Source organism: Prionailurus viverrinus, chromosome B3 (genome assembly GCF_022837055.1).
Source record: "Prionailurus viverrinus isolate Anna chromosome B3, UM_Priviv_1.0, whole genome shotgun sequence".
In the NCBI taxonomy this organism is placed as follows: Eukaryota; Metazoa; Chordata; class Mammalia; order Carnivora; family Felidae; genus Prionailurus; species Prionailurus viverrinus.
Window position 1 is genome coordinate 29,699,591 of NC_062566.1, and position 25,358 is coordinate 29,724,948.

Below are 25,358 nucleotides of genomic sequence, written 5' to 3' on the forward strand. Positions count from 1 at the left end.
TCATTGGGTCGTTGCAGGACTGACTCCACTACACAGTGAATGATTCGCTAAGCATCTCTAGCAAACTGTACTCTGGTCATTTCCAGACCCATCTAGCTGGGTGGCAATTACCACATACCAGCAAGAAAAAAGGGACTGTGGCCTCAAACACTAAAGGTGGCTGCACTGTGCTCAAACAGGGAACATTCATCATTGTCATAAGGTGGCCTTTTCTATTTTCATGAAACAAACAGCCACCAGCCCGGTGAGAGAAAGGCCAGAACCCAGAGAGTGTAAAGTGTCTGCAGACTTTAAATGGTCCAGGATAAATCAGCTCCCAGAGAGTCACAGGCATTGCTATCAGATTCTGATGTGAGCTCAGGACCCGAGGTACCAAAACCAAGCTGTTTCCACAATGTGCAAATATGTCCACATGCCATCCAGCCCTGTTGGCAGGAGTAATAAATCCAATGGGGAATGCACTCTGGTCCATTAATTTTGGGAGAAAAGGCACGATACTTAAGTGCCTTTTAATATATCATTTAATCTACTCTTGGGGTTATCTGAGGCCAACGGCATGCTTAAAAAAATAGGAAACTTATATTTCTTCTCCTCCTTGCTTATCTACCTATAGATATTTTTTTAATGCTGGTGGGTGATTTATTTCTTCTATTAGCATGAATCGGCTGAGAACAACTGGCCTGGAGTTTCAACCTCTTAGCCATTCCCTTAGGGAATCCTTTGGGAATGTGCTCAAGAAAGAAAATTCCCATCAGTATTGTGGGCCACAGAGATCAAGGGGTACAGACAGGACAGCTCCAGAGAAGCACAAAAAAAGGGCACTTCTTATAGGAGAGACATCCGTGTGGCCAGAGGTAGAAATCTGGAGACAGCGCAGAGGTAGTCAGTGCTGGTCACTCTGGGGCCACAAAAGGTATGGCTAAGTATTGCAGAGGACAAGGTACAGATCCAGGCTGTGTGAGACAGACTACATGGTCTTTAAGAATATAACCCCAAAAATAAAAACATGTAAAGCTTACTGGCCTAAATACCTCTCCCAAATTCTTCAGTCCATTTGTCACTCTCCAGCTCACGATTATTCACAGTGAGCTATCCTTCCACAAAACTTAAATGTTATTCTGACATAGCATTAGTTTATTACATGAGTCCCTAGGTTATATATATTCACTTCTTATATACATTTATATTATGGGTGATTTCTACTTTTAGGGTACATGCATGTCTCTCTGAATTCTTCAAATTAGAAAGAAATCTAAATAAACAAGTCTCACTTCAAATAGTCTACTATATACAAGAGATATACCTTTCTGAAGAAAAATTAAAGAAGAAATGTTTCAGTCCTCTTTGAGCCAAGCAAGGTGAACAAACCAAAACCCAACCTGCAACAGTCCTGGGACACTTTTCTGAGTGCCCAGCTCAGAGGTCTGGTGACCAGGCAGAGAGAACAAGAGAAAATGAAAAAGGCTGTCCACCAGAGACAGAGACCCAGAGATAGCCGACACAGGTACAGTCAGGAATCCATGAGAAGTCCCCTGTCGACCCCTCAAATATAATATTCAAACAAAATACAAGACACTCATGGCAGTATAGTTAAGAATTCAACCAGGGGGAGTCTCATGTGAGCATCCAGCAAATGACAGACCTTGGGACTGGTCTTATCTACACTTAGTACCACTGTAGAGAAACAGTAGAGTCACGTTGTTTGAAGCATCTTAAAAAAAAAAAATTCTGGGGATAGGTAAAACATGAAGTTGCAGAAACCTCCCAGGAGAAGAGTGTCTCTCTCGGTAACGTGAATGCCTTTAACAGGTTTTCCAACAGCGAGTAACAATGAATGGAATATTTTCATCACCATGACTTTTCTTTTAGAAAGTTCAGGGACATCTAGTTTTTTGAAACGTGACAGTTACACAATCAGTTAACATCTGCATTATGTTTTATGGTTCGTGAAGTATTTTGGCACCTTACTTTTTTTTAAATATTTTTTTTTCAACGTTTATTTATTTTTGGGACAGAGAGAGACAGAGCATGAACGGGGGAGGGGCAGAGAGAGAGGGAGACACAGAATTGGAAACAGGCTCCAGGCTCTGAGCCATCAGCCCAGAGCCTGATGCGGGGCTCGAACTCACGGACCGCGAGATCGTGACCTGGCTGAAGTCGGACGCTTAACTGACTGCGCCACCCAGGCGCCCCCTGGCACCTTACTTTGAGCTTAATAGCAACCCTTCACAGGTGAAGAAATAGGTGTGTATAATTCAGGTAGTATTTATTGAGTGTCTAACAGGTAAGTACTTCACTAAATCCTTTAATATTCCATCACAGGTAGTCCTGACGACGTCTTGTTTTTTACTATACTCATTTTACACACAAGAACACTAAAGTTTGGAAAGGCAGGTGTGTTGCCTGTGATATTATTGTTATAAATATAATAAAATATAAGCTAAGACCAAATGCCAAAAATTAACCTTTTGACTCAAAACCCTAGGCTCTTTCCGCTATATACAATAGATACACAAATTAGATTTGAACAATTAAACCCAATGGGAAATGTAGTCTGATCCATTAATTTGGGGAGAAAAGGCAGGATACTTATATGCCTTTTAGTATATCATTTAATCTACTCCTGGGGCTATCTGGGGCCAATGGCCTGCTTAAAAAATCAGAAAACTTGTATTTCTTCTTACGTGAGTTTTGGCAACTCATTGTATTTCTCTGAGCTTCGGTTTTATCATCTGTGAAAAAGAAATATGATAAAAATGATAGTAATTTACCTACGGTCACTAAAAAGTTAACCGAATGCACATACAAGAGAGATTTATTATAACAAGATTAGATTTTCACAGGATTGTGTCACTTTTGATAATTCATCCCAGAACTAGAAATCCTCTGGGGTGAAGGATTCTGCTAATTGCAGATGCCACAAAATCCCTGAACTCATTGTTCATTCAGTGCGTATGTGCTGGGCACTGTAATGGTGCAGAGAATCCAATGGAGAGCAAGACAAAGACTCTCCGTGCATGGGGCTGACATTCTGGCAGGGATGCTAGGCCATAAACATAGAGTCAAATACATACATCACCTTGGGTAATAGTGCTGTGGAGAAAAGAAGGCAGTTAGAGGGAGCACAGTATGGCAGGGGAGGTAGACTGGAGGTAGGCTGGTTACAGAACACTTTGAGAGCAGGTGTGAAACAGGTGAAGGACTAAGCCCTGCAGACATTACAGGGCCATGTGTTCCGGGCAGGTGTCACAGCAAACGTCCAGCCCCTGAGGTGGGCACAGCTTGGCAAGACCCAAGAACAAGAACGTGGTGGTGGCTGATGCTGACTGAGAGCGGTGGAAAGGAAGGTAAAACAGGGGGAAGGGGGCAGACTGTAGATTACCGTGGGGTCCACAGTAGGAAGTTTGCATTTTCTTGGAGGTGATGAATCGCCACTTTCTAACCCTAGATTGAATGGACAGGTTGGAAACACCAGCACATCCTCAGCTCCTGTAGAGGCCGGGATAGGGTTCCACATACCTCCTGCCTTCATCCTCGTCCAAAGGATGTCCAAGGCTCTCTCCTCATCTACTACTGTAGAATCTTCCACATTACACCCCAGCTCCCTTTTGATTTCTAATAAAGGCTTGCTGAGAAGGAAGCAAATACTGGGAAACAGCGCAGACTCTGGATGGGGCTCTTGGACCCAGAAGACCCACAGATGAGGTCTGATCCCTGACTCAGCCACCAACCAGGTACCAGTCCTCCCTCGGGCAAACCGCTGTGAGCATCAGGTCCTCTATGCATAAACTCGGGATCATGACAGAGCCTGCCTAGGAATGCGCTTTAGTAGAGCACCTCAGTCATCTCCACTGTGCACGCAACAATGCTCTTCCTTTCTGTTTTAGCGAGTACGATCATTCCAGCATTTTCCCTATCTCACTGACACTGGAAGGCAGCTCCTTTTTGCTACTGGCAAAAATTCTCTCTGGAAATGGAAGAAATTATGTAGGAAAAAGAAATGCATAAGATTGCCTTAAAATCTGAGCTGAAAGGGAATACACAGGCTGGAAAATATATGAATAAACATGGCATGCTGCCTTGGCACTCCCTGGATGCTTAACTGGGGACATTTTCATCTATTTATTTAAGTAATCCAAAAGTAAACCACGAGAGGAAAAGAGAGGAAGAGAAAAGTTCTTTCCTCATACCCAAGCCAAACACCACAAAATAACACTGCCATTCATACGAAGGGATTCAAATTAAGGGAGGGGAAAAGCCTGACCTTATTTACAAAAGGGGCCCAGTCTAAAAAGTCAGAGGGTCAAACTGGGCTGAGCTTGACCCTTGACTCTCTGGCAGGCACAGAAAAAGAGAGAACTGACCTCCACAAAATGGGGCAGGCATCAACAGCCTCTGTTGCTCAAGGGAAACAATAGGACCTCCGCGAATTGTCGGGAAAAGCACCAAGAGTCATGCTCCTTCTTGCTTCAATCCAGGGCCACCCTGAGGTTCAAGAGGGCAATTTTGTCTCTGACACCTCCCACCTCCCTTTCAGCATCTACTGTGACAAATTTCTGCCCCCTTCCTCGGTCCTCCTAATTCCTCCCCCACTACCTCCCAACCAAATTGGGGTTCATCTGGAACGGATTACGTCCACCAATTCACTTTCACACGAGGCCCGGGTGTCATGCCGCCGGGGGGGGGAGAACAGCAGTTTATTACAGGCCAATTCTTTGGGTCAAAGGAATGAATGCCTAATGCTGGGCATGCCGCTGGCATATGGACCCGCCTGAAGGGCCCAGCTGCCCCCGAGGGTTGAGTGATGGCTGCTTACTGGGAGATGGGTCTCCCCCATCCACAGACTCGCAGGCCCAACAGGAGAGCTGGTGGGGATGACCGAGGTTACCTCCATCACTTCAAATCCTACCCACCCACCACACCTCCAGTTCAGCTGATAGTCTAAGCAAAACCCATAGGCTTCCCAGGACATAGAGCTGGAAGATGAGCCCAGTAACGCCGCCTTCCAATCAGGCTGCCACATCAACCTGATTTACTCACTGTGTTGCCAGTCCTGCAGCATGGATGCAAGCTTCGAGCTTGGACCGGCTCAAGGCTTCAGTGCAGGGCAGGCGGGGCGGCGGGGGGAGGAGGGAGCCAAGTTCTGCTTTCTTCTGGTTCTTACCCTCCATGTTCTGCGGACCTCCAACGAGCACACAGAGCCACGAAGGATGCCTTACCCAGAGAAACCAGTTAGGAACTTACTGATGGTAGAAAACCAAGCCCCGCATGATGGGCAGGGCAGGAAGCTAGTTTGGGATGGCAAAGGTGAGTGCGGGAAGGCAGAGGGAGCCTCCCTGACCCTCGGATCAAACTAGAGAAGGTTCTGGCTCTGGAAAGAGAGTGTACATATTCTTCCCGCCTTGATCCCTTCAACTGGGCTCTGGAGTTTTTATTTATTCGGTCAGTATAACATGTCTCAGTAATCCATTCTTGTTAATTTGGTTCCTCTTTGGAATGACCTGCGTATCAGAGAGAGATGACTGGAGGGAGAGGGGCAGAGGGAGGGGACTGGGCTGCCAAGGGTGCACTGAGAAAGCCTTCTTTTCAATTACCTTCCTGACCATTTAGAATGAATTTTAACGGGCTGTGCTTTTCCTGGGACATTTTTTCTTTGAACTCCCAGACTTCCCTTCACTGCAAGTTGCCATAATATGAACCAGATTTTTTTTTTTTCTCCCTCTTGTTTGCTTAAAAGGCGTTAACTATAAATTAGAGTATCTCAAGAGTGAGGTGTCACACACGGGGCCTCGGGCTCCTCAGCCCTGGAGCCCCACAGCTGGGAGAGGGGCCAGGCCGCCTCTTTCTTTGGCAGCCCGGCTCCAAGACCCAGGCCAGGGATGATCCCGCCCTCCTTTTCAAAGCTATCCGGTTACAGTGATCTACAGACACGGCCTTGTTTGACTTAAACATCAGGTTTTATTTTTCTTTCTTTCTTTCTTTCTTTCTTTCTTTCTTTCTTTTTCTTTCTTTCTCTTTCTTTTTATTTCTTTCTCTTTCTTTTTCTTTCTTCCTCTCTCTTTATTTCTTTTCTTTTTATTTCTTTCTCTCTCTCTTTCTTTCTTTCTTTCTCTCTCTTTCCTTCTTTTTTTTCTTTTTCTTTCCTTCCTTCCTTTCTTTTTTTCTTTCTTTCATTCTTTGTTTTTCATTTCTTTCCAGAGGAGAGGGAAGAGTGGTTTTAAATGTACATTTATCTTGAGTCATATTCCATGTGGTTCTTTCATTGTAAAGGGTATTCACCCACTGTGGGCAGGCCAAGGCTCATTTACAACAAATAATCAAATCTCCCACACTCCCCACCCGGTTGTGGCCATGATGGTCACTATGTAAGAAGGCAATGGCCACCACACCGGCCTTTTTTTTTTTTTTTTTTTACTGTACTATCCATTGGATTCCCATCAGAGAATCTTCACAACTGCACTCACCACACCCCTCCAGGTCCGAATATCATGCCTCCCAGGGACAGGGCCACCAACCAGCAGACAACCGTTGTTTTAGTGTAGTCCAGTTTTGGTTTTTAGAACGCTCAAGTTTACGTCTGTTACTCAATTGTCAAGATTCAGAAAACATTCAGAGTCCCAACCGTTTGCCAGGCGCAATACTAAACAATTTCACATCTGCTCATGTCGCCGAGTACAATTTAAAATTAGTATCCAATCGGGGCGCCTGGGTGGCTTAGTCGGTTGGGCGTCCGACTTTGGCTCAGATCACAATCTAATAGTTCGTGAGTTCTAGCCCCGCGTCGGGCTCTGTGCTGACAGCTCAGAGCTGCTTCGGATTCTGTGTCTCCCTCTCTCTCTGCCCCTCCCGCTCACTCTCTCTTTCTCAAAAATAAACATTAAAAAAAATCTAAATTAGTATCCAATGTATTGTTCCTCCGTGGTAGGGGCCACCATGTTGCTCCACGGCCCTCCAATCACTGAGTCACTGAAGTACAAAGGTGACAGCAGACAAGTTCCTGAAGTTCATCTCAGACACAAGAGTCTGACCGCAGAACATGCTGATGTGCGGCAACCAGGCGCTTCAGAATCAGAGTTCAGTTTTGAATTCCAAAAGGGCTGGGCCCGTAAGATCAACCAAAGTTGGGGTCTGAGCACAGGGTTCGTCTGGAAGCGAGAGGCAAACTCTCACATGGGGGCGGTGGGGGGGGGGGGGGGTCTTGCCACAAGGGGGCGGGGCGTGTCTCAGCCTGGGCTGTGGGACAAAATACCAGATTGCGTGACTTAAACAACAGACACTTTCTCACAGTTTCTGGAGGTTAGAAATCCAAGACCAAGGTCTCACACGGTCAGTTTCTGGTGAGGACTCTCTTCCTGGCTTACAGCGTCTTCTTGCCGTGACCTCAGAGGGCCTTTCCTCCATGTGTTTGTGTGGAGAGAGCGCACAAGCCAGCTTTCTGGTATCTTTTCTTATAAGGGCACGAATCCCATCATGAGATTCCTAACCTCGTGACCTCATCTAAACCTAAATACGTCACAAAGGCCCCACCTCCAAACACCATCACATTAGGGTGAGGTCTTCCTCATGTTAATTTTGGGAGAAAGGGGCAAAATGCAGCCTAGAACAGGCGTTAGTGTCTTTGAGAGCCGGGAGAGGAACGGGGGGAGACCGGGAGGGGAGGGGCTCAGGCTGCAAGTGTGGCACCCATTCCTTCACCACATGCAGCCCCCACCCAGCCCAGGGCAGGAACACTGGAGGAGGGCATAGAAACCTCTGGAAAGAGCTGGGAACCCAAGGCAGAGGAGATGATTGCTGTCCTCTCCACGTGGAAAAGTGGGAGCTGGGAGACCCCGTCACTGAGCGTCCTCAGCAACACAGAACGGCTGCAGGAGAGGATGGACAGTGGGGTGGCGGGTCCAGGCAAAGAAAAGACAGTGGTCCTGAGGCCAGCACCGGGCTGCATGAAATGCTGAAGCTTCAGGTGGACAGCCCAGAGCCTCATGGGCATGCGGGGGTCTGGGCGCATGTGCAGCCAAAATGAAGCTGAGTTAGGGAGGAGGGGCAGAAGGGAGGAACGGAGTCCACCAGCCCTGGGCTGTGAAAATAGCCCAGGAGTTACATCCATTGCCGTCAGAGCAGATACAGCGAGGGCGGAGGGGACACCCAGACAGCAGGCAGTGCGACAGTCAGTCAGCAGGCGCTAGCAGGGAAGGACAACAGGGGCCAAACCCTCCTTTACCTCTACTCTCTCCAGCAGAACAGACAGAGACAGCAGAACAGACAGAGAAGGGGGAAGACAAGGGGGTCCTTGAGAAGGTAGGAGGAGCCTGGAGAGAGAGGATTTTTCCCAAAGAGACTGGATGAGTCCAGAAGAGACTTCTAAACCAGAAACGACTAACTTTGACAAGATTAAATGCCACCCCCTCCCCCGGCCCCTGGTGTCTCTGCCCTTAAGTGAAAGGGAGGTCTTGTGAACAATTTGAGCTCAGTTATGAACAAAGGCATGTCTCCACAGACTCCCATTTGTGGCTGTCTCATTTGTACCTATTACACTGTGTTGGGTGTTACGGGATTTACGATTTCCGTCTTGCAGATGAGAAAACAGAAGCCCAGAGAATGGAAGCAACAACTATGGGCACACAACCTGGAAGAGACGGAGGCTGGGTGTGAACTTGGGTCTTCTGAGCACAAGTTCAATGTGCACTGGGTTTGTTGCCTGTTCTACTCTCTTCCAACCCTGTGAGAGGGCCCAGCTCTCCTGAGGGAAATTCAGGGCAAGAAAAGAGGTCCTCAGCTGCCTGCATCACTTTCGCCCTGGCCCGCAATCACTGGATGAGTGTATGCTTTTTCCCCCAGGCCTGAGTTTCCTACAGGCAGCAATGCCCCCCCTTCACCCACCCCCCTGCCGTTAGTGGAACATGAGAGGCCATGTGGACACACAACTCCCAAAGTCGTTAACTACAGTGACATGACCTGACCCCGTTTCAGAGAGAAGCAGCAGACCTGCCACCCCGTCAAGTTCGCAAACACACACTGCTGGACCGATAGATCTAACACCAAAATGCTCCTCTCTTTGGCTCTTCTTTCGATTCCATCCAAATTTGTACCTCACACCTCCCTTAGGGCCATCATGTCCACCTCTTTGCCTTGTCACGTGGCTTTAGTACGGGGAGCAATTTTTGTCCTACTTTTGAACCAAAATGGGGTTTTCCTAAGTGTCTACAAATTCTAGTATGCCTCTACGGTGAAAGCTACCCAGAGAACGAGGCACTGACTTTGGCCAACGAATCTTACAGATGCCGGTTGATGATAAAATGACCTACTTTTCATTTTCTAGTAGTTGGGCGTCACAATTTTTGATGCAAGTCAATTCCCTCCTCGTTAGATCTACTTATTTCTAAAATGCCATTTTAACTTGGACCTAGTAATAGGTTTCACTATCAAAGTTTACTGCTTTTGCTCTCCACACTTTTCCCAACTCAGGTTCAACTGATCATGAAATGTCTGTATCAATTGGGAACAACTGGTAAACCTCACAGCCCTTTGTGACTTTCATGAGTTTGGATTAACGGCAATAGTAATAGCTATTTTGGTTTTTTGAGCCTTGATGGTGTAGGCAGGTCCTGTGTTATGTGGCTGAGAGAGAGTTATCTTACTCAGTCCTCACACTGACTCTGGGAAGTAGGACCATTTCTCTGAGGCACAGAGATATTCATTGATCTACCCAAGGCCACGGAGTAGTGATAGAACTTAGACTAGAACCCAGGTCCCTCTAACTCCAAAGCCTTTGTTCTTCACCTCTCTACTGAACTGCCATATACCACATAGAAACAGTGTCCAATATACTTCCAGATAATTTGGTCAATAGAACAAGAGTCTGATGCCAGTGATGTTGAAGATAACAGCATATGTGCTTATGTCCTTAAGAGTAGTTTAAAAGCAATCGCCCTATTTACTAATTCAACCCCACACATAAGTCTTCTCCATGTGAAGCGATGACATGGCTTGGCAACCGAGTCTTTTCTGTGATGGCCATCTCGGAATCTGTGACCAACGGGAAGAGGCTCCCTGGGGTCCTCTGGGGTTTGTTCCGAGGCTGCCCGCTGGTCAGACACGCCCAGATAAGACTGGCCAGTCTGCCTCTGGGTTCGTCTGCTGTGGTAGGCCCAGCAGGGAACCGGGACTGGAAGAATGAACACAAGGCAAGCAGCTTTCTACGTAATCATCAAATGTGTTTACAGCCAGACCCTGGTTTTCACCACCTCTCCTTTAACCAATCCATTCCCCCAGCCACGCCTGAAAGCCACCTATATTTAACTTTTCACCACCTTGATTCAAAAATTTGTCAGTTTCTACCAGGCGGTTAGTATTACCAGTCAACCATTTTCTGATCAATGTATGAGCGCCATCTAGGTGTGGATGGAGGTAACTTCAGGCCACAGCGGGAACATGTCAACTGCACTGTTCTTTCCCACATCTTTCTAGAAGCCCTTGCAGAGAAAGTAGGAAGGACCGCATTAAGATGCTCATTACATGACTCTAAACTGGGCATTATATCTAGCAAGTCATGCAAATGTTGTTTCTGCTTTCGCAGACTTTGTTATGTACAACTGGAAGAAGAAGTTAATAAAGCTAATTTCTGTCACCTCAAGATCGTAGGCACTGAAATCACTAAATGCCCAGTATGTTTAGAGAGTTAAAACTGAGATAAGGATAGGTTATTCCATAAGCAATGTCTGCCACCAGATTTTTTAAATTTGGGCAAACAACATCTCCTGGGGTCTCGGTTCTCTCAACACTGCCCTCTAAATATTCTCCATGAGGATGCTGGACAGTGTGACATACGTCATTCTTACAAGGCCCAGCTCTAGGATCTAACAGTGCTTCCACTTGACAGCTTTTAATGGCTGCTATTTTGTTTCAAGCTGGCAGATGGAACAACCAATAAAGAATAAATTGTCTAGAGATGCTCTGGAGGTGACTGGGCAGGCACTGCCTAAGTGCATGCACATTCTCCCACTTCCCCATGTTCCTAACTAACAGAACCCTGGCAACGTTTGTGTTGGCAATGTCCCCATAAGACCAGACCCAGGTCTCACTAATGAGATGTAACCAGAAGTCAATTCAGTGGAGCTGTTGAGAGAGCTATTGCTGGAGGAAAAGTCACAGGCGTGGCTGACAAGTATGCATGGCCATTCTTCCTGCTTGGAACATGGGCTCAGAGGAACAGAGTAGGCAACCTGTGCCCATGAGAACATGTAGTCACATGCTAAGGAGAACAGAAGAAGACACCAGAAGGAGCGTGGGTCCTTGGCAAGCTGCAAGAGCATCTTCATTAGCTGAGGGCCTCTTCCTCTGGAGTTGGTGTTCCACAGGAAGAACACACCTTCATCCGGTGAGACCACTACTGTTGGGTTTCTCTTAGACGCAGAAAGCCATGCCTGGTACAACAGCTCAGGTTTTTGTCATCATTTTGTTGCTCAACAAAAACGGCCCTCAACTATGTGCCAGTAGCTGTGCCAGATACTAAATGGTTTAACCTTCAGGCACTTGTGCTCTGGTGGGATAAGTTCTACTGCAGTCTAACTCACCAGAAGGCATCAGAGGCAAGGGAGGTGGTCAGAGAAGTCTCCCCTACAGTGACTCCTTAGTTGACTATTCAAGAATCAGCCTGGCAAATTACTAGGAACCTGGTTTAAAAAAAAAAGTAGGAAGGGGGCTACGGCAGACACTTGTTCGCCAACCTGATGGGCTTCCCCATCTTTCTCCCTTCCTCCAATGCTGAAAATGCCTTGGTTCTCATTCCAGAAAGCGTCCTTCTCTTCTTCCCTTGTGTGACTTCACTAAATCCCTCTGCCAAAGATTGACTTAGGAGGGCGTGAGACATGGTCCTGACTAATAAGGCAGGGGAAAAATTCCACTATAAGGACATCTAGAAAAGTTTTGTTTCCTCTTAAAAAGAAGACACAGAAGAACAAGCAGTCTCTTCTTTCTTCTGCTGAACCTCACGTTTGCCTGAGATCTGCTGATGGCAGATACCCTCAAAGGGAGGGAAGCGAGCCCACGCAGAGTTCAGCAGAATGGGAAGATGAAGGGAACCCTGCCCTCAGTGGCAACACTGAATCGCTGCGTTAGTCAACCCCAGAACCACCAGGGGCTCGGGGTTATGTTCTGTGAGTTGGTAAGTCTTCTTAGGGTTTTAGTCTTTTGGATTGGATTTTCTGTTAGCCTCAGCCAAAACCAGCCTGCTACAAAGGCGTCCTAGGCAGAAGCAGCAGCATATACCTAGGGAATAAGAGCTACAACAGAAGATGATCTCTTCTAAGAACAGGAGGCATGAAAGGTCTACATCTACGGTGAGAGAGTCGTGTGATGAGACGACACTGCAAAATTAAGCAGAGACCTAAGGGGTCTTCCTCCCCGAGAGGGGAACTAGTGGGAGGTTTCCAGCAGGGGAGTGACACTTTCAGATTCATATTTTAGAAGAGGACACTGGCAATCTGGTATAAGGAGGGGCAATGCCAAAGACAGGAAGACCTTATTAATGTGGTTTCTCTACTTACCACACCAGCAATGATAAAGACTCGACAAAAGCAAGTGATGGTAAGAAGAAGGATGAGGAGCAAAATACAGAAACCTACCAAGGAGGTGGTTTCCTCGGGACCTCCCCGCCACCGGCTGTGGTGCAGGGAAGGAAAGAGGAATTGAAGATGGCATCCATATTTCTGACCTGGGTAACCAGTTGGGTGCTGTTCATGGAGATACATGAGAAAGTATCTGTGATGGTAAAGCTATTTTCTTTGGGAGGAGCTGGGGGGAATGATAAGAAAAGATTCCATTTTAATGATCCTGAAGTTTGAGGCCCTTGTTGGACATCTAGGTGGAGTTACTCCGCATGCAGTTGCTAAAGGGGGTAAAATATGGGCTGGTTTCCATGAACGAGCTTGGCCAAATTTCCCCATGCTTGATGTTTTGATACACAAGGAAAACACATTATCATAAGGAGCTTGTGCATTGTCATGGGTAACATTTTGAATCCTACAGTTTTTGAAAAGAACTTTCTGAGGCTTTAGCCATAAGGCTAAATCATTGCTTCTTCCCAGTTAGCCAAAATAATGATTCTGACCAGTCCTTGAACCTCAGACTCAGATATCTAGCTGTCTACTTGATATCACCATTGCAAATGACTGGAGGATCATCTGAGAAAACAGTGAACCTCCTGCTGATCAAGTCAACGCAGCTCAGAACACGGACCCTGGAGGTGCTGCTGTGACTTACCTGTACTGTGTAGCTGTGCATTCAGGGTATATCCAGGTAAGACGTGGTGAAGAATGAATAGATCACAGGAGGCCAGTAGCTCCAGATGAACAGTGTTGAACAATCTCCCGGCTCGCTAAATAATAGATTGATTTGTTCAAGTGAACAAGTATCTTTTGAGTAAGTACTATGTGCCTACTCACTGTGCTAGTCAATGGAGAGTCAAAGATTAGTAAGACAAGGCTGGTCACTAGTTCAAGGTATTTCTGGGCATATGGGGAGACGCACCAGTAAATCAAAAAGGGCAATAAAAGAATTACAGGTGTCTCGATAGAAGTCTCTTGGAGGTACATCAGGGAGAAACATCCCCTCTCTCTTGGGATAAAAAGTGAAGAGGAAATGACACCTAACTCTGAGTCTTGCCTGGTGAACAGCTATTTGCCATTTGTATAGGGAAGAAAGATGTTCCAGGCAGAAGAAGGAGGGCAAAGCCCAGAGGCATAAAACAGAGGCCCGGCCTATTCAGAGAGATGTACCTCGTTTGGTATGGTTGGAGTTTATGCTTTAAGAGAAGTAGGCAGGGAAGATCTGAAATAAAGCAATGGCTTCAAGAAGGCAAGGAAGAAATGGGAACAGGAGACTTCAAGGATGCAGAAGACAGAACCTGACCAGCACTGGATGTGGGGAGGCAAGAATGAGGAAGGCATCCAGCCGGTCTGGCTTGGGAGATGAGTAGAATGGAGGTGCCACTTGCCAAAATCAGAAACACACAAGAGGATAAGTGAGTCGGGGGAAATAATAATGAGTTTAGCTCTGATCGTGTTGAGCATCTCCAGATAGAGATGCATAGTCGTGAGTTAGTACGAGTCTGGAACGTAGGAGAGAGGTCTGGCTACGGAAGACACATCGACTCTCTCGGCAAATTTCTGTCTTCTGATGAAGAATTACACCGATTAACAACCAGAGGAGTTAGGACCTGTGGCCACAGAAGAGATGGTGTCAGTCTAGGACCCCTCAGGTTGGTTTGGCGCGTCAGGCTCTCCATTGACTTCCCTGGAATGTTTCATTTGCAGTATCTTACACAGAAAGGGATACAGAAGTGGTCTTGTCCCAACCTGCACCCAACTGAAGCATCCAGCAGCGGCTTATCAGCTTGTCCACACTTTGCCTGTATGTCTCTCTCTGTGCCTACGTGCCCACTATGCCCTGGTCACCACACATTCACTAGGCATCCACGCTGCTTTTAATAGGGAAGGCGTGACCACGCAAAATGGGCCATCCCAGCGTCAGAAAGTTCTGTTTCTTAAGAGCTTTTTTTTTTAAATGTTGACAAAAGACCTATTAGAAAACAGAAAATGCCACCTCAGCCTTGGATAATCATAGGAGAAACAGGTTTTCAACTGAGAAGAAGCATCTGTTCTTTAAGCAATCCGTGTAACAGAAGGGGAGTCTACTTCACGGGGCAGTCTTTACTTCGAGGATTTGCCTCAGGCACTCTCTTCTTTAAAAGGGTATGGGGCGCCTGGGTGGCTCAGTCGGTTGAGTGTCCGACTTCAGCTCAGGTCATGATCTCGTGGTTCACGAGTTCGAGCCCCACGTCAGGCTCTGTGCTGACAGCTCGGAGCCTGGAGCCTGCTTCCGATTCTGTGTCTCCCTCTCTCTCTGACCCTCCCCCCATTCATGCTCTGTCTCTCTCGGTCTCAAAAATAAATAAACGTTAAAAAAATTTTTTAAAGGTCAACAAAAATAAAAAGAAAAGAGAGCATTTTGCAGAGCATTTGTTATGCAGTTGTCATTTTGAAATTACATCTGCCTATTGTGCTTTAATTCAGTACAGAGCTTAACAGTTTAACCAATGCTTGCTGCAGAAGGGAATGGGATAGGCTACAGCTTTGAACACATATGCACCTTCCATGCTTTTCAAAAGCACAGGGTAAGGAATTTTTTACAAGTGAGCCGGGATGCTGCAGGTCTCCAAGTGTCCAGCAGGGGGACCTGCAAGTGACAACATCTAGTTTTTTTGTTTTTGTTTTTTCCTTCAGAACTAAACATGCACTTTCAAAAGGCTGTTTCAATGCTTCCTTTTTGCAAAATTTAACATCCTGCCCCCCACCCCGAAGTCCAAAATACATCGCGGCTTCCGAGCAACTACAGAAGTTTTACTCTGAATTCCAGGTGGAACGCCAGTTGATCAGAGCCAAATCAGGTAGAGGCATGCGGGCAGAGAAGAGAGCTTCACCCTCCGGACACAAATAGTAGTCATGAGCAGCCCCAGCAACCCAGGGAGGCCAGGCAAGGAAGGCGGAAACCTATGGCAGATGTCAGAGCCAGTCCGCTCTCCTCCAAAAGAACTGCTTTGAATGCAAAAAGGAAAGCAGGCGAAATCTTGCACCTTTTTGCCCTCCAAGCTTATATTTTGAAGAATGACAAACCTAAAGGAATAGTTGCACGAATAGTTCAAGAAACATCTGCACACCCATCCCCAAGATTCGGTGCACATTTTGCCATACTTGTTTTACTCCTGCTCCTCTCGTCTTCTTCCCCCTGGTATTCATCAATTTTATCCACATTTCTCAAGCACTTAAGCTCAGTCAGTCTGTTCTGGGGGCTCACTGTTTACCAGTGTTTACTCACATATGTAGGCAAATAATGACACTACATCTAATGAGAAGAGAAAGGGGTTCAGGACAAGGCACTATGAGGATTGGGGCCACAATATAAGCCGTGATGGTGATGAGGGAGCATAAGGCAAGCTGAGGGCAGAGCACAAGCAACCTTTCCCCCCAACAGGAGGGAGATGTGTGACATTCCTCAGGCACTCCTGGCTGCCCAAGAGCAAAGGAAAGGACAGAGAACAAATGGTTAGGGGTGCCTGGGTGGCTCAGTGGTTTAAGTGTCCGACTTCAGTTCAGGTCATGATCTTGTGTTTTGTGGGTTTGAGCCCCGCATCCAGCTCTGTGCTGACAGCTCAGAGCCTGGAGCCTGCTTCAGATTCTGTGTACCCTTTCTCTCTCTCCCCACCCCCTCCCCGACTCGTGCTCGCTCTCTCTCTCTCTCTCTCTCTCTCAAAAATAAATACATGTTACAAGATTAAAAAAAAAAAAAAAGAAAACAAATGGTTAAACTGATAGAGTCTCCATCAGTTTACAAATATCTTAGTGATATTAAAAGAAAAGGGCAATCTTATCAATAGCCTAAAGTCCAGGAACTCCCTACTATCTGAAGGTTAATGCTTTGCTAGAAAAATAACCTTGCCCTGACAATAGCTAGGTCTCCAGTAACCTGTGAGTCTTCTTTAGCATATGGAAATTCCTGTAAGAAACTTCTTGACTTTACCTCCCCCCAACTCCACAGTATATAACCAGTCATTCTTCACAACCCCAGTGCAGCTCTTTCTGCCCACGGGTCCTCTCCCTGTGCTTTAATAAAATCACCTTTTTGCACCAAAGATGTCTTCAGGAATTCTTTCTTGGCCGTCGGCTCTGAACCCCGCCATCACTCCAAAACCTCATCAACGGTGCCCCCCAGGGTCAGGGAATGCTTCCCAGAGGTGACCTATGTGGGGCACGGAGGTAGAAAAGGATCTCTAGGGAACAGGGTAGAAAGGCAAGGAGGAATCAAAGAGTCCTGTGACCAAGGGCTGAGCCATTTCTCTCCTTCTGCTTCTGTGTCCTGCCTTTAGATAGCAGCAAGAGTTCACAGTTATTGTGAGCTTGCTAATAATAAGCTATGCCAGGGCTTGTGCTGGGGATCTTACAAGCATCTTCTCATTAAATCCTTGCAGCCCTGCCAGGTATCCAATGGGGCTTGGAAAAGCCAAGAAATTTAGCCCAGGAGACCCAGCTGGTGAGTGGCTGAGGGGGTAATTGTTTCTGTATATCTTCCTAAAGCTCTGCTGGCGCCTGGCATTTCCTTCCATCCTTCTCTCCCACACCCCGTATCCCAGGTCAGCTGGGCAGCAGCTCTCTCAAACCCAGTGACTTTTCGGTCCTCGTGGTTCCCTTCATCTGAGCCTCATTCAATCCACATTTTCTGTTCATGTCAGGACATGGCTCCCGTTGCTCGCTACGCCCAAGGTCCAGCTCCAATTTCCTAGACAATTTCTGTACCTGGTCCCCGTCTGTCTTTGCCATCCCCAGACGTGAAGATCTGTGCAAATAAGCCCCCAGACACATCACCACACCATCACCATTGCCATCGGTCTTTACGCATGAAACAATATTTAATTCTCCCAGAATTTTATGAGGTCATCTCAGCATCTCTAATTTATATTCAAGAGAACTGACTCTCAGAGAAATTACATGACTTGATCAAGGCAATTTGCTTAGTGAATTCAGACCCATGCCTGGTTTTGCAAGAGCCAAAGAGATTGAACTAAACCAAGTGATTCAGAGCTAAGACTGAAAATAAACAGTTTACTTTGTGTGTCCATACACAATGGCCCTGGTATTACATAGACTTCTTGGTGTTGTCATCAAGAAGAAATCACCCTTCTAATTTACATTTGTCCCAGTTATTGCCCCCCATTTCTCCACTTCCACTTATTTTAATTTTGGCTTGTTTAGCCTATTGTCAGCTCTGAATTAAACCGTAATTTACGCTAGTTTATTTTAGGAGCTGCTTTTAAGAAGGACACGTGATTTCAACACTGAACACTAGGTGTCACTGTCAACCAGTTCTGCAAAAGCATCCTTCTTAAGGTAGTGGAAAAAGTCCTCACCGAGAAGTATTCGAGTCTTATTTACTTGATATTGTGCTACATAATCTATAAAAACTGGAGCACGGCAGTAAGACACGGATTTCCATGTACAAAATATTGCATGATCTCTAGCCTCACTCTGTGGGACTCCAATACATAGATTTTTTAAACGCCTGTTTTTCCCCAAGTGAAAAATAATATCGAGAACACATCAAGCACCACAGGAACACTAGGCGTTGTGAAGTATTTAGGTGAGGCTTTTAGAAACTAATTTAAAACCCAGAGGATACAAAGATCTTTCACCCAGGAAAAGCTAATCAGCCTTCTCACAGGGGGAGCATACTTTACAGCTTTGTCAAGTATGGTTTTGGGAAAACAAGGCGAGTATTTGAACACCAAATGTCTGACTGAGTCCAAGATCTTTTTACGCACATGATTATATTCAGTCCCTTGGCAACCTTGGCCATTACTGATCTTCCTTCCTTAGTCCATTTGGGCCAGTTTAGAGGGAGGGCAAAAAAGAATCTTTCCTGCCGGCACCCTCTCTAGGTTTGGTTAGGAAACCAGATCCGGAATATCCTTGAATGCTACAATTATTAGCATGTTGCTGATAACTGTGAAAATAAGACACAGGAAAAATAATTAGGATAAACTAAATTTCAAACTATCAGAGATGGGTTGATAAGCTTTAAGAAATTGATAGGATCTGTAAAAATTAAAACTTGTAGAAGATATTGCCAATTTACTGCCTGACAGAAGACAGTACCTCAAGAGCTGGGTTGCTCTTAGAAGCAGGAATTTTTTTTTTCCTGTCATATCCAGTTAATGATAAAAGTAAACAGCTGCTAAAGCTTTTATTCTGTGTTTTTCAATAAATCTTCTAATTCTCTTTTTCTTTCCCCCAACCATCCATGAGATCTTGACCTGGGCTGCCATGATTTTGTCATTGCGAGTACTTTTTATGATTGTCACTTTGGCTATTCCAGTCCTAAAAGTCATGGAACATTCACTTTTCCATTAAGTAAAAACGTGCTGTGAATTTGAAGTCTTGCTAAGGCCTCTAAACACAGATGGTTTTTTCCAAGTGATAGAGAAAGGTTTTCAGTCAAAGTCTGTGGGGTGCCTGGATGGTTCAGTCTGTTGAGCGTCTGACTTTTGATTTCTGTTCAGGTCATGATTTCACAGTTCATGGGTTCAAACCCCACATTGGGCTCCGTGCTGACAGTAGGGAACCTGCCTGGAATTCTCTCTCCCTCCCCCACTCTCTCTGCCCCTTCCCCACTCACACTCTCTCTTTCTCCAAATAAATAAATAAAAATAAAAATAAAATTACATAAATAAAATAAAATAAAATATAAAATAAATGGTTGTGAGTGCACTGGTTCCAAGCAAAGAGCAAGCTTACCGTCCATAAATGTAGGGCAACAAAATCTGCCCCTGCAAAATGTGTCTCTTTGACATGTGAATTATTTTAGGCTGACTATTTTTAAGAAACAAAAGATTCAGGGGGTGCCTGGGTGGCACAGTCGGTTAAGCGTCCAACTCTTGATTTTGGCTCAGGTCATCACCTCATGGTTCGTGAGTTCAAGCTCCACATCAGGGTCTGCACTGACCGTGCAGAGCTTGTTTGGGATTCTCTCTCTCCCCCTTTCTCTGCCCTTCCCTGCTTGTGCATGTTCTCTCTCTCTTTTCTCCCTCTCTCTCAAAATAAATAAGTAAATAAGCTTTTATTTTTTTTAAAAAAGGGAAGACTCGAAGGTTTTTGGTTTTGTTTGTTTGTTTGTTTTGCCTTCCCGCTAACTGCCTAAAAGGATTTAGATGGAGGACCTGTTCCATCACCACAAATCACTATAGTTTAATATACACTAGGTATGGTACTGGGAGGACCCTAGCAAGGCTTGTTTGAGCAAAGCCCTCTCTGTCCCATTGTTTCTGGATGGCCCAGCAAATACTTACTCTTGCCATTCTTCCTATCAATTGTCTTCCTTCTCTTTGAAGCCTTAGACCCTTACCCACTTCTCCCTGGCCCAGAATGACATATATATCTCATTTTGGCTGTCTTTGGAATCTCTCGTGTTTATGTGGATTTCCCATATGTACATAATTAAATTTGATTTTCTCCTGTTAATGTTATTTGTGACAATTTAATTCTTGTAGCAGGCAGAAGAACCTTGAAGGATAGAAGAAAAATTTTCCTCCCCAACATAAGTTTAAATGCTGCTATATTTTCTCTCTGAAAATGTATGTTCTGGTATTCATGTATGAATAGACATATAGACTAATGGAATAGAATATAAAGCCCCAAATATATGCTTACATGCATACATATACACAGTAATAAAGAGGGAGCCTCAAAATAATGAGGGAAAGATTTATTCAATTATGGTAAAGCATAACTGGGTAGCCGTCTGAAAAAAAAGTATAATTAAATCCATACCTCACACAACACACAAGGGCAAATTCTAAGTGGATTAATATAAAATATAAAGTAAAATATAAATATATAAAATAAAATTTATTTAAATTTAAATTAAATTTAAAATTTAAATTGAAATATTTAAATTAAAATTTAATTTAAAATTACAATTTACAATTTAAATTTAAATGTTTAAATTAAAATTTAAATTTTATGTAAATAAAAATTTTAAAACAAAATTTTTGTATGAATATAAAAATATAAAAGCATAGAGCCATAAATTAGTGAAGGAAGACACAGAAGAATGTTTTAAAGCTTCAGAGTGTAAGACGTCTTTCCATGACACAAAATCTAGAATCATAAAAGAGAGAATTGCTAAATTCACCATTTAAAAAATTTAAAACGGGGGCGCCTGGGTGGCGCAGTCGGTTAAGCGTCCGACTTCAGCCAGGTCATGATCTCACGGTCCGTGAGTTCGAGCCCTGCGTAGGGCTCTGGGCTGATGGCTCAGAGCCTGGAGCCTGTTTCCGGTTCTGTGTCTCCCTCTCTCTCTGCCCCTCCCCCGTTCATGCTCTGTCTCCCTCTGTCCCAAAAATAAATAAAAAACGTTGAAAAAAAATTAAAAAATTTAAAACGTCTCCATGGCAAAAAAATGACCAAAACCTCACGATCAAAGGCATAAGTCAAAAGGCTACTTGAAAAAAAAAAAACAAAAACAAAACCCTTGCAATCTCTATCATAAAAAAAAACAAAACAAAAAACTCTTTCATGTATGAAAAGCTCCTACAAAATAAGGAAAAGATCAACAACCCAATAAAAAAAAACATCACACAGAACGAATATAAATTGTTCCTGGGTCAGGAGGGCAGTACTATCAGGGGCAGAGAATAAAGCAGGGCAGGTGAGGTGCCTAAGGCTCAAAATTGAAGGAGGCCCTGAGAATTTAATTTCATTAAATGCGTCCTTAAATTCTGTACCCAAGGCACCTCACCCATCCTACTGCAGGCCCTTAAATAGTTCCTCAACCCATGAAAAGATGCTCCACCTCACTCAAAATAAGATAAATGCAAATGGAAACTACCCAAAATACCATTTCTCATTTATCAGATTGGCGAAAATCCAACGTAGGACAATGCACCACCCACAGATATCGCTGGTGGGAATGTTAGTTGTTCCAACTGCTCTGGAGAGCAATTTGCCACCCACTGAGCATTAAAATCACAAAGACACACGGACTCTCGACTCACTTCTAAGAGTCTGTCCTGCAGATACTTGCAAACATGTAAAACGACCCCCACACCAGTGTATTTGTTTCAGATTTCCTGGTAATGGTTAAGACTGGATCTATCCTAAGTGTGCATCCTGGTTAAATAAACCATGGTTAATTCATCCAATGCATTGCTATGCATTCCATAGTAAATGGAAGGAGGAGGTCCTTCAGATAGAGGAATGGAAAGCTTGCCAAGTTATGTTAAGTAAGAAAAGCAAGGTCCAGGACCATGTGTGTGGTAAGCTACTATACGCATCGAAAAGAAGGAGAAAGTAATATATCGTGGGCTTGCAGATGCATAAATATATCTGCCTTAAAAAAGAAACTACCGGGGAGCCTGGGTGGCTCAGTCGGTTAAGCATCTGACTTCGGCTCGGGTCATGATCTCGTGGTTCGTGAAGTCAAGCCCCACCTTGGGCTCTGTGCTGACAGCTTGGAGCCTGGAGCCTGCTTCCGATTCTGTGTCTCCCTCTCTCTCTCTGCCCCTCCCTTGCTTGTGCTCTCTCTCTGTCTCTCTCTCAAAAATAAATAAACATTAAAAAAAAATTTTTTTAATAACAACAAAAAAAACTATCGAACAATGGTTATTTTCTGTTGGCGCATGGGGAGCTGGGTAGATATGGGACAGGGGATCATACCGTTTGATGCCTGAGTCACATAAATGTATTATCTATTAAAAATATGAAATACAAAATGTAAGTATTTTCATCTGGCACTTTTGTCCTCCAATACCTATTTCTACCTAGATGCATGACACAATTGTGGATATCTCTCTAAAGCTTTTCTAACACACTAGCAGAGCTCCTCACTACTCAGTCTGACCTGACTTTTAGCAGAAATGTAAACGAGATGCCCAAACTTGAGGTTGGGATGGTGGGCTTCCCCTACATATCTTCACTCAGACTTCTAGGCTCTATTAGAGCCATCCTCAGGCTAAGCAGTCTACGTGAAAGAAGAAATCTGATCCCACATCAATATCACCAGTTAAGAATATGAGCTGACTCAGTGAGGACGTGCGGAGGGACCAAAGGGAAAGTAGGCGGCTGTTCCCCTCGGGCTTGTGAGTCTGAACAGAGACTGCCTGGTGTTTCTGTACGCAGCACAGCTTTCTGCATACTTTATAGGTTATCCAGGGCCTTGTAGAAAAGTACCTGTGGAGTTGAGCTTTTTGGAATGGGTGCGGCATAGCTCAGGAGTGTCTATATGTAACAGATCATATGCATGTGGTGCTTCTAGTCTGTGACTGGTTTAGGGGTGGCGATGGGTTGCATGGGGGCAGAGAGAGATATTTGGCCCAGGGGACTCTGCTGAAGCTTCCTCTGAAGTCTCAGTTACAAATGCCAGTCACCATTCCAGCCTATTTAGATAGGACACTTCTTTAAGATCCCTTAGGGGGAATGCTGCCCATTCCTTCAGAAAGCTAGGGGGAAGTGCCCTAAATTCCTCTCTCTGGTACAGACAGACCACCAGGAAGGGAAGGTTGATGCTCTGGATATCCTGACCCAATTTTACCTGGGCAGCCCCTCTTTCACTTGCTTTCATCTTGGAGATCCTGGCTGACCCCAAAACCTGCTCTTAGTATCATCCAGTTTCCAGGAGAGCCTTTCCGGCGGCACGGAATCACTTAATGGAAGCCTTTCTATTGCTAAAGCCAGAATGTGTTCGGGAAGACATGTGGGCTCTTTGGAAGACCGAAGTTTGGCACCATAAAGGGGACGCCAGATTAACCTAAGGGGCAGAGAGCAGGAAGAAGGCACAAAGGGTTCATCTCCATATCTATCAGCTCCGGAGTACTACGTGGGTCCTGGGTCCTGAGCTGCAGACTTGGTGTACAACTTCTCCCATCCCTGGGGACCTACTAGCACCACCTCCATCTGTTACCTCGACCCTTGCCCTCCCCTACAGTCCATCTAAGGTGGGCCTCCTCACCAGTTCTCCATCACAGTTCCCCCATTAATTTCATAATGCTCGTCAAAATTTGTAATTCTTTTGCCTGTTAACCAACCTTTCCTATTACTTTTTCCATTAGGTTTTAAACTCAATGTGGGGAGGAACCGTGTTAATCTTTTCTACTGTTTTATCCCCCAGGCCCAGCCCAGTGTACATCAGGGAGCAGTTAAGATTATTTTCGGGGCGCCTGGGTGGCTCAGTCGTGATGGCGGCCCCAGCAGCAGCGCCCAGAGCAGCCCCAGCAGCAGCGCCATGGCCGGGTGGAACGCCTACATCGACAACCTCATGGCGGACGGGACCTGTCAGGACGCGGCCATCGTGGGCTACAAGGACTCGCCCTCCGTCTGGGCCGCCGTCCCCGGGAAAACCTTCGTCAACATCACGCCAGCTGAGGTTGGTGTCCTGGTTGGCAAAGACCGGTCAAGTTTTTTCGTGAACGGGCTGACACTTGGGGGCCAGAAATGCTCTGTTATCCGGGACTCGCTGCTGCAGGACGGGGAATTTACCATGGATCTCCGTACCAAGAGCACCGGCGGAGCTCCCACCTTCAACATCACTGTCACCATGACTGCCAAGACGCTAGTCCTGCTGATGGGCAAAGAAGGTGTCCACGGCGGGATGATCAACAAGAAATGTTAGGAAATGGCCTCCCACCTGCGGCGTTCCCAGTACTGACCTCGTCCATCCCTCCCCCCCACCACCCCCACTGCTTTTGCACCCCTCTCCTTCCCATACACACACGTACACCATTTTTATTTTTTGGGCCATTACCCCACACCCCTTGTTGCTGCCAAAACCACATGGGCTGGGGGCTGGGGCTGGATGGACAGACACCTCCCCCTCCCTGTACCCCTCCTGTGTGTGGTTGGAAAACTTTTTTGTTTTTTGGGTTTTTTTTTTTTTTTTCTGAATAAAAAAGATTCTACTAACAAAAAAAACTTCGGCTCAGGTCGTGATCTCGCGGTCCGTGAGTTCGAGCCCCGTGTCGGGCTCTGTGCTGACAGCTCGGAGCCCGGAGCCTGTTTCAGATTCTGTGTCTCCCTCTCTCTGACCCTCCCCCGTTCATGCTCTGTCTCTCTCTGTCTCAAAAAGAAATAAATGTTAAAAAAAAAAATTTAAAAAAAGATTATTTGTTGAGTTAATTAATAATCATACCATAGTGCTTGGGCTGTTAATGCTTAATTAATAAGCATCCATCAACTAAGAAATGTAACCAGAGTTTTTATGCTAGTGGTGGTCCCAATGACTGAAAGTGAGAAAAATCATTGATAATGGGAAAGAAGCACACTTCGTCAGTTTTACTTGAGGTGTCAGTTTCAGATGTCAAGAGGTCCTGAGAACAGGGCTTGGGAGCTAACATTTCAATGCTTCTTTAATCCTATTCTTGATTATTTGTAGGAAAAGAGGTTTACACAGCCAGTTTCTAACTTGTTCTTTTCATTCATTCTTTCATATGATTTAAGAATATTTGCTGAATAATCTTAACATGTTAATTAAGCACTGAAGATACAAATACACAAGACACTTGTTCCCTCTACGGTAGGATTCAGACATGTGTCAAAATAACTGTAACATAATATGATACGCACTTTAATAGTCACAAATAGAACACCGTTTGCTGGGGGTGGGAATGCAGGTGGGAGCCCACAAAGTGTCCCATAAGCTCGGAATTCAAGCAAAGTAAAAGGTCTCCGCCTTATTTCAAGGCTGATCATGCAGACATCTGGCAAAGGGGAGAACATTTTACCCAACACAATTACTCTCTTGGTTCTATTCAGGTAGCTAAA

At 45.2% G+C, this 25,358-nt stretch overlaps 2 protein-coding genes across 8 annotated transcripts in view; one reads left to right on the forward strand and one right to left on the reverse strand.

Moving 5' to 3' along the window:
* THSD4 (thrombospondin type 1 domain containing 4) overlaps positions 1-25,358 on the reverse strand; it is a 564,941-nt gene that overhangs the window by 281,145 nt on the left and 258,438 nt on the right. The gene's annotated exons all lie outside the window — the stretch shown is intronic.
* Positions 23,786-24,312, forward strand: LOC125168447 (profilin-1-like). The gene has a single exon (XM_047863583.1). The coding sequence runs from the start codon at positions 23,824-23,826 to the stop codon at positions 24,208-24,210; it is 387 nt and encodes a 128-aa protein (XP_047719539.1). The 5' UTR covers positions 23,786-23,823; the 3' UTR covers positions 24,211-24,312.